Below are 9,782 nucleotides of genomic sequence, written 5' to 3' on the forward strand. Positions count from 1 at the left end.
ACCTCCTTACGACCATATCTACGATCTCCTACGACCATGTCTACGACCTCCTTACGACCAAGTCTACGACCACCTTACGACTATGTCTACGACCTCCTTACGACCATGTCTACGACCTCCTTACGACCATGTCTAGGACCTCCTTACGACCATGTCTACGACCTCCTTACGACCAAGTCTACGACCTCCTTACGACCATGTCTACGACCTCCTTACGACCATGTCTACGACCTCCTTACGACCATGTCTACGACCTCCTTACAACCAAGTCTACAACCTCCTTACGACTATGTCTACGACCTCCTTACGACCATGTCTACGACCTCCTTACGACCATGTCTACGACCTCCTTACGACCATGTCTACGACCTCCTTACGACCATGTCTACGACCTCCTTACAACCATGTCTACGACCTCCTTACGACTATGTCTCCGACCTCCTTACGACCATGTCTATGACCTCCTTACGACCATGTCTACGACCTCCTTACAATTATGTCTACGACCTCCTTACGACAATGTCTCCGACCTCCTTACAACCATGTCTACGACCTCCTTACGACCTCCTTACGACCATGTCTCCGACCTCCTTACGACCATGTCTATGACCTCCTTACGACCATGTCCGACCTCCTTACGACCAAGTCTACGACCTCCTACGACCCCCCTCGACCTCAGTCTTCCACACCTAAGACCAACTACAACTAGCTAAGAGTGGAAAATGATCGCACGATAAAATGATGTCATAGAAACATAGAAATTAGGTGCAGGAGTAGAGGCCATTCGGCCCTTCGAGCCTGCACCGCCATTCAATATGATCATGGCTGATCATCCAACTCAGTATCCCGTACCTGCCTTCTCTCCATACCCCCTGATCCCCTTAGCCACAAGGGCCACATCTAACTCCCTCTTAGATATAGCCAATGAACTGGCATCAAATCCACTCTGTGCCAGAAAGTTCCAGAGATCTACCGCTATCTGTGTGGAAAAAGTTCTTCTCATATCGGTTTTAAAGGATTTCCCCCTTATCCTTAAGCTGTGACCCCTTGTCCTGGACTTCCCTAACATCGGGAACAATCTTCCTGCGTCTAGCCTGTCCAACCATTTAAGAATTTTGTAAGTTTCTATAAGATCCCCTCTCAATCTTCTAAATTCTAGAGAGTATAAACCAAGTCTATCCAGTCTTTCTTCATAAGACAGTCCTGACATCCCAGGAATCAGTCTGGTAAACCGTCTCTGTACTCCCTCTATGGCAATAATGTCCTTCCTCAGATTTGGAGACCAAAACTGTACGCAATACTCCAGGTGTGGTCTCACCAAGACCCTGTACAACTGCACTAGAACCTCCCTGCTCCTATACTCAAATCCTTTTGCAATGGAAGCTAACATACCATTTGCTTTCTTTACTGCCTGCTGCACCTGCATGCCTACCTTCAATGACTGGTGTACCATGACACCCAGGTCTCGCTGCATCTCCCCCTTTCCAATGTCATGCTTGCATTTTTGTTCTCGGGCCAGTGCCCGACCCACGACTATCACCACGACCAACCTACGAGTAAAAAGGTTTCCATTTTTTCCAAGCCGACCTTTTGTTTCCCACTCGTGGACATTTTTTTTTTTTATCGGGCTGGAAAAAAACGCCGCGGCCTACTTTGAGTCCGCGGAGACCACTCACGAGCGCGAGGAAGAGTTACGAAGACCTCCTACGACCTCGTGTCGACCATTCTGCGAGTACGGGTCAAGGGCAAACTTGGCGGAGGTGGTGGTGGAAGTGGGACAGGGCCGTCTTGTGCCGATCATTGTTTCGAAGATTGAGAGGGGATCTTATAGAAACTTACAAAATTCTTAAGGGGTTGGACAGGCTAGATGCAGGAAGATTGTTCCCGATGTTAGAGAAGTCCAGGACAAGGGGTCACAGCTTAAGGATAAAGGGGAAATCCTTTAAAACCGAGATGAGAAGAACTTTTTTCACACAGAGAGTGGTGAATCTCTGGAACTCTCTGCCACAGAGGGTAGTTGAGGCCACTTCATTGGCTATATTTAAGAGGGAGTTAGATGTGGCCCTTGTGGCTAAGGGGATCAGGGGGTATGGAGAGAAGGCAGGTACGGGATACTGAGTTGGATGATCAGCCATGATCATATTGAATGGCGGTGCAGGCTCGAAGGGCCGAATGGCCTCTACTCCTGCACCTAATTTCTATGTTTCTATGTTTCTATGTTTCCCTTGTCTCTCCTTTCAGGCCATTCCCATCATCTCCAAGCTCCGACACCTGGAGAAACGAGGGGAACTGTCCGAGGTTGTTCAACGAGGAAATCGCTTCGGAGTGAAGCCCAAGGTCACCCTTCTGTACCTCTTCCTGTTCAATGACCTGTTACTGGTGACTGTCAAAAAAAGGTGAAGACTAGTCCCCTTTCTCCGACCCGATAAACAAAATGCTTTCCTGTTTTAGACAATAGGTGCAGGAGTAGATGCCATTCGGCCCTTCGAGCCTGCACCGCCATTCGATATGATCATGGCTGATCATCCCCAATCAGTACCCCGTTCCTGCCTTAAACAATAGACAATAGGTGCAGGAGTAGAGGCCATTCGGCCCTTCGAGCCAGCACCGCCATTCAATGTGATCACGGCTGATCATCCCCAATCAGTACCCCGTTCCTGCCTTAAACAATAGACAATAGGTGCAGGAGTAGAGGCCATTCGGCCCTTCGAGCCAGCACCGCCATTCAATGCGATCATGGCTGATCATCCCCAATCAGTACCCCGTTCCTGCCTTAAACAATAGACAATAGATGCAGGAGTAGAGGCCATTTGACCCTTCGAGCCAGCACCGCCATTCAATGTGATCACGGCTGATCATCCCCAATCAGTAACCCCGTTCCTGCCTTCTCCCCCGACTCCGCTATCTTTAAGAGCCCTATCTACCTCTCTCTTGAAAGCATCCAGAGAACCGGCCTCCACCGCCCTCTGAGGCAGAGAATTCCACAGACTCACACAGGGAGTGGTGAATCTCTGGAACTCTCTGCCACAGAGGGTAGTCGAGGCCACAGTTCATTGGCTATATTTAAGAGGGAGTTAGATGTGGCCCTTGTGGCCAAGGGGATCAGGGGGTATGGAGAGAAGGCAGGTACGGGATACTGAGTTGGATGATCAGCCATGATCATATTGAATGGCGGTGCAGGCTCGAAGGGCCGAATGGCCTCTACTCCTGCACCTAATTTCTATGTTCTATGTTTCTACTCACCACTCTCTGTGAGAAAAAGTGTTTCCTCGTCTCCGTTCTAAATGGCTTACCCCTTATTCCTAAACTGTGTGTGTGTGTGTGGCCCCTGGTTCTGGACTCCCCCAACATCGGGAACATGTTTCCTGCCTCTAGTGTGTGTCCAAACCCTTAACAATCTTAAATGTTTCAATGAGATCTCCTCTCATCCTTCTAAACTCCAGAGTGTACAAGCCCAGCCGCTCCATTCTCACAGCATATGACAGTCCCGCCATCCCGGGAATTAACCTGGTGAACCTACGCTGGGCTCCCTCAATAGCAAGAATGTCCTTCCTCAAATTAGGGGACCAAAACTGCACACAATACTCCAGGTGTGGTCTCACTAGGGCCCTGTACAACTGCAGAAGGTTTTGGAGATAGAGTGGTCCTTCAGCCCATCGGGTCAGCGCCGACCAGCGACCCCCGCACGCTAACACTGTCCCGCACACACTAGGGACTATTTACAATGCCACTGCCAATTAACCTACAAACCCGCACGTCTTTGGAGTGTGGGAGGAAGCCGGAGATGATGGTGGCGCAGCGGGTAGAGGCGCTGCCTCACAGCGAAAGCAGCGCCGGAGCCTCAGGTTCCATCCCGACTGCGGGTGCTGTCTGTACGGAGTTTGCACGTTCTCCCCGTGACCTGCGTGGGCTTTCTCCAAGATCCTTTTCTCTCCCCCCTCCTCTCCCCCCCTCCTCTTCCATAGAAACATAGAAATTAGGTGCAGTAGTAGGCCATTCGGCCCTTCGAGCCTGCACCATTCGCCATTCAATATGATCATGGCTGATCATCCAACTCAGTATCCCATCCCTGCCTTCTCTCCATACCCCCCTGATCCCTTTAGCCACAAGGGCCACATCTAACTCCCTCTTAATTATAGCCAATGAACTGTGGCCTCTACTACCCTCTGCGGCAGAGGGTTCCAGAGATTCACCACTCTCTGTGTGAAAAAGTTCTTCTCATCTCGGTTTTAAAGGATTTCCCCTTTATCCTTAAGCTGTGACCCCTTGACCTCTCTTCCCCCCCTCCTCTCTCCCCCCCTCCTCTTCCCCCCCCTCCTCTTCCTCCCCCTTCTCTCCCTTCCTCCCCCCTTCTCTCCCCTTCCTCCCCCCTTCTCTCCCTCCCTCCTCCCCCCTTCTCTCCCTTCCCCCCCTTCTCTCCCCCCCTCCTCTCCTCCCCCCTCCTCCTCTCCTCCCCCTCCTCCTCTCCCCCCCTCCTCCTCTCCTCCCCCTCCTCCTCTCCTCCCCCTCCTCTCCCCCCTCCTCCTCCTCCCCCCCTTCTCTCTCCCTTCCCCCCTTCTCTCCCTTCCCCCCTTTTCTCCCTTCCCCCTCCTCTTCCCCCCCTCCTCCTCCTCTTCCCCCCTCCTATCCCCCCTCTCCCTTTCTCCCTTTCCCTCTCTCCCTTTCTCCCTCTCCCTCCTTCCCTCTCTCTCCCTTTCTCCCTCTCCCCCTCTCCCTCTCTCTCCCTTTCTCCCTCTCCCTTTCTCCCCTTTCCCCCTCTCCCTTTCCCCCTCTCCCTTTCTCCCTCTCCCTTTCTCCCTCTCCCTTTCCCCCTCTCCCCCTTTCTCTCTCTGTTCCTCTTTCTCTCTCGGTCTCTCTCCCTTCCTCCCTCTCCATTTCCCTCTCCCCACTCGCCCTCTCTCTCTCTCTCTCTTTTTCTCTCTCTCCCTCTCTCTTTCTCTCTCTCTCCCTCTTTCTCCCCCCCCCCCCCCTCCCCCTTTCTCCCCCCTCCCTTTCCCCCTCTCCCTTTCTCCCCCCCTCTCCCTTTCTCCCCCTCCCTGTCCTTTCTCCCTTTCTCCCTTTCTCCCTTTCTCCCTTTCTCCCTTTCTCCCTTTCTCCCTTTCTTCTCCCTTTCTCCCTTTCTCCCTTTCTCCCTTTCTTTCTTTCTCCCTTTCTCCCTTTCTCCCTCTGGAGTATTGCGTACAGTTTTGGTCTCCAAATCTGAGGAAGGACATTATTACCATAGAGGGAGTGCAGAGACGGTTCACCAGACTGATTCCTGTGATGTCAGGACTTTCATATGAAGAAAGACTGGATAGACTTGGTTTATACTCTCTAGAATTTAGAAGATTGAGAGGGGATCTTATAGAAACTTACAAAATTCTTAAGGGGTTGGACAGGCTAGATGCAGGAAGATTGTCTCCTCTCCCTCTCCCTCCCTCTACCCCCTGACTAACGATGCTGTTCCCCTCCCTCCCTGTCTCCCAGTGGTGACAGATACCAGGTACTGGACTATGCCCACCGCTCCCTGGTGGAGGTGCAGGAGTGCCCCAGCAACTGGCCCGGGACCAGCGCGGCCAACTGTTTCATGTTAACGCTGCTGGAGAACCGTCTGGGCAAGCAGAGCGCGCGTCTGCTGAAGGCTCCCACCCAGTAAGTAACCGGTGGCGGGACGGGACGGGACGCGGGACGGGCGCGGGCAGGGCGTGGGTGGGGACGAGGCAGCCGTGGTAACCTGGGTCTCCGTCGCCAGATCTGACCGCCATCGCTGGATGGACGCGCTGTCTTCGGGCAGATACGTGAACCAACAGGACGCCCAGGATGAGAAGGTCTACGAGTGTTGGGGTGAGCGCCGCCATTACAATACCGTGCAATAGACAATAGGTGCAGGAGTAGAGGCCATTCGGCCCTTCGAGACAGCACCGCCATTCAATGTGATCATGGCTGATCATCCCCAATCCTGCCTTCTCCCCATATCCCCTGACTCCGCTATCTTTAAGACAGTACGTGCAGTAAGAGGCTGTTCGGCCCGCGATGTCTGTGGTTTAGTTTGGAGATACAGCGTGGAAAGAGGCCCTTCGGCCCACCGGGTCCGTGCCGACCAGCGATCCCTGCACACTAACACCATCCTACACACACTGGGGACATTTTTTACATTTACCGAGCCAATTAAGCTACGAACCTGCACGTCTTTGGAGTGTGGGAGGAAACCGAAGATCTCGGAGAAAAGTCACGGGGAGAACGTGCAAACTCCGTACAGACAGCGCCCATGGTCGGGTCTCCGGCGCCGTGAGGCGGCAGCTCTACCCGCTGCGCCACCGTGATCCTCCCACTTCAGAGGGAGGAATTCTGAGATCACCCCGAATAATTCAGGAGCATCATCAAGGACCAGTCTCACCCCCCGGCCACTCCCTCTTCTCCCCTCTCCCAGCGGGCAAGAGGTACAGAAGTGTGAAAACGAACGCACACACACACACACACCTCCAGATTCAGGGACATCCTGTATCTGTACACTGTGGACGGCTCGATTGTGATCATGTGTTGTCTTTCCGCTGACTGGTTAGCGTTAGCAGGCAACAAAAGCTGTTCACTGTACCTCGGTACACGGGACAATAAACTAAACTGAACTGAGTTTCTTTTTCATTACACCTCTTCCACACAGACTGCCCACAGGTGCAGTGCCTGATTCCGTACACTGCCCAGCAAGCGGATGAACTGAGCCTGGAGGAGGCCGACATCATCAACGTGACCAAGAAATCTTCAGAAGGTGCGTCTTGTCCGTCACTCTGTTGATGATCCCATCAATCGACCACATTCCAACTTGTGTAGTCTGTGAGTGTGTGTGTGTGCGTCTGAGTGTGTGCGTGTCTGTGAGTGTGTGTGCGCGTGTCTGAGTGTGCGTGTGTGAGTGTGTGTGTGCGTGCGTCTGAGTGTGTGCGTGTCTGTGAGTGTGTGTGTGTGCGTGCGTCTGAGTGTGTGCGTGTCTCTGAGTATGTGTGCTTGCGTGTGAGTGTGTGCGTGTCCGTGAGTGTGTGTGTGTGTGCGTGCGTCTGAGTGTGTGCGTGTCTGTGAGTTTGTGTGTGCGCGCGTGAGTGTGTGCGTGCGTCTGAGTGTGTGCGTGTCTGTGAGTGTGTGTGTGCGTGCGTCTGAGTGTGTGCGTGTCTGTGTGTGTGTGTGTGCGCGCGTCTGAGTGTGTGCGTGTCCGTGAGTGTGTGTGTGCGCGCATCTGAGTCTGTGCTTGTCTGTGAGTGTGTGTGTGTGCGCGCGTCTGCGTGTGTGCGTGTCCGTGAGTGTGTGTGTGCGCGCGTCTGAGTGTGTGCGTGCGTCTAAGTGTGCGCGCGTCTGAGTGTGTGCGTGTGTGCGCGCGTCTGAGTGTGTGCGTGTGTGCGCGCGTCTGAGTGTGTGCGTGTGTGCGCGCGTCTGAGTGTGTGCGTGTCCGTGATTGTGTGCGCACGTCTCTGAGTGTGCGTGCATCAGTGTCTGAGTGTGCGTCTGTAAGTGCGTGTGCATGTGCGCCTGTGTGCATGCATGTGCGCATGTGAGTGTGCATGCATGTGCGTCTGTGAGTGTGCATGCATGTGCATCAGTGTGCGTGCATGTGCGTCTGTGAGTGTGTGCATCTGCGTCTGAGTGCATGCATGTGCGCATGTGAGTGCGTGCATGTGCGCATGTGCATCAGTGTGCGTGCATGTGTGAGTGCATGCATGCGCGTCTGTGCGTGCATGCACGTGTGTCTGTGTGGAATTTACCTGCTCTGTTTATGACGGCATGGATTGCTCGTGGCAGCTCTGCCAGGCGTGAGGGTTGCTGGGCAAAGTGCCCTCGATGGGCAGGTTAGGGGTAAAATACAGGCGGTGTTTGATGCGACTGCCAGGAGAAAGTAATAATGGGTGTAGTGTTGGGCTGTTGTAACTGGATGCACAATGCTGGCATGAATTTGGGCTGAATGGCCTGTTTCCAGCGCTGGAGTAACGCAGTGGGTCAGGCTGTGGAGAACATGGGCCTATTTCCTTCGCTCCATAGATGCTGCCGCACCCGCTGAGTTTCCCCGGCAATTTTGTCTGCCTATTGTCTGTCTCCGTAACTGTAAGTGGCCGTTGCCTTTGTCTCCCCCGGGTGCAGGATGGTACGAGGGATCCAAGCTGTCCAGCAGCCAGAAGGGCTGGTTCCCCAGCGACCGGGTCCAGGAGATCACGAACGAACACGTGCGTCGGAGGAACCTGCGCGAGCGTTACCGCCTCCTGCAGGCCGCCCAGCACCTCCACGACAAGCAGGACGAGGGCGGAGCCGGGGCGGAGAGGGCCAACGCCTCCTTGTGAAGAACCGGCAGCGGCAACACGGACTGCTGGCCCCAGCAAACGAGGAGTAACGGACCCTCTCTCTACACAAAGGTCCCAGGACCCGATTAGGCCTCGGGCAACCACACTGCCCCCCAACGCTCTCTTTACACACTGCCCGGACACACACTCGCTTTACACACTGCCTGAAGACCCTGGCGCCAACGCTACCCACTGGATCGCCCGATCTTCCTCCTCATCTTGTCGGATCGTTCTCTGCTGGTCGGGAGACAGGACCTCGAACCGTCCGGGAGCCGCTCGCCAACGCTGCGTCTGACCCATGAGAAGCAGCGGCTGGCCGGAAGGTGTGGAGGGGCACGCTCACACTCTCATTCGCACTTGCTCTCACTCTCTCGCTCACTCTCTCATTCGCACTCACTCTCACTCTCTCGCTCACTCTCTCATTCGCACTCACTCTCACTCTCTCATTCGCACTTGCTCTCACTCTCTCGCTCACTCTCATTCGCACTTGCTCTCACTCTCTCACACTCTCATTCGCACTTGCTCTCACTCTCACTTTCGCACTCGCTCTCACTCACTCACTCACTTTCTCATTCGCACTTGCTCTCACTCTCTCTCATTCTCTCATTCGCACTTGCTCTCACTCTCACTCACTTTCTCATTCGCACTCGCCCTCACTCGTTCACTCACTCTTTCTCTCTCACTGCACACACACACACACTCTCTCACTGCCACACATACACACGCACACACACACACACTGCCACACACACACACACTCTCTCACTGCCACACATACACACACACACGCGCACACACACACACACTCACTGCCACACGCACACACACACACTCACTGCCACACACACACACGCACGCACACACACTCACTGCCACACACACACACACACTCACTGCCACACATACACACACACACACGCACACACACACACACACACACACACACACACACACACACACACACACTCTCACTGCCACACACACACACACACACACACACACACTCTCTCTCTCTCTCGCACAGCCCTGTCTCCCACCACCTCCTTCAGGCGACTGCACAGGTGGATCCTACAGAAGCCATCAACTGTCCCATCTGTTGACGTGGCCAGAGTTCGGGGTGGGTGAGAAGGTTTTTTTTGGGGGGGGGGGGAATGCTTGTGCCAGAGACATTGGTGGCAAATCATTTTTTTTTTAAAAGACAAAGGGTTGGAACTTATTGACGGTGGTGGGGGAAGGAAAAGTCAAACATTCGCCACAGGAACCCACTCCACACCCGCGCGGATCATATTTCTACGCACGCCGACTCTTATGATGGTATTTTACTCAATTCACTGTTATATTGTAAAATATTTGTAAAAGAGGCATTAAAGGACACGAGAGATGGTAAGGCGGAGAGTGGTTCCGTGAAGGGTCATCTTGGCCGCCGGATCGTACGATGTACCTTGCAAGGGGCGTGTACGGTAGGGTGGTACTCTCTGTCTCCGC

General features: G+C 53.8%; 1 protein-coding gene across 1 annotated transcript in view; it reads left to right on the plus strand.

Annotated features, from left to right (window-relative positions):
• LOC129693957 (ephexin-1-like) overlaps positions 1-8,712 on the plus strand; it is a 58,328-nt gene extending 49,616 nt beyond the window's left edge. The window contains exons 12-16 of the mRNA XM_055630679.1: positions 2,242-2,396; positions 5,467-5,631; positions 5,732-5,823; positions 6,641-6,745; positions 8,101-8,712. Of these exons, the coding sequence (XP_055486654.1) occupies positions 2,242-2,396; positions 5,467-5,631; positions 5,732-5,823; positions 6,641-6,745; positions 8,101-8,297 (714 nt within the window). The 3' untranslated portion in view covers positions 8,298-8,712. The remainder of the gene's footprint in view (positions 1-2,241; positions 2,397-5,466; positions 5,632-5,731; positions 5,824-6,640; positions 6,746-8,100) is intronic.
• Positions 8,713-9,782: the final 1,070 nt, after the last annotated feature.

The sequence above is a fragment of the Leucoraja erinacea genome, unplaced genomic scaffold (genome assembly GCF_028641065.1).
Source record: "Leucoraja erinacea ecotype New England unplaced genomic scaffold, Leri_hhj_1 Leri_499S, whole genome shotgun sequence".
NCBI lineage: Eukaryota > Metazoa > Chordata > Chondrichthyes > Rajiformes > Rajidae > Leucoraja > Leucoraja erinaceus.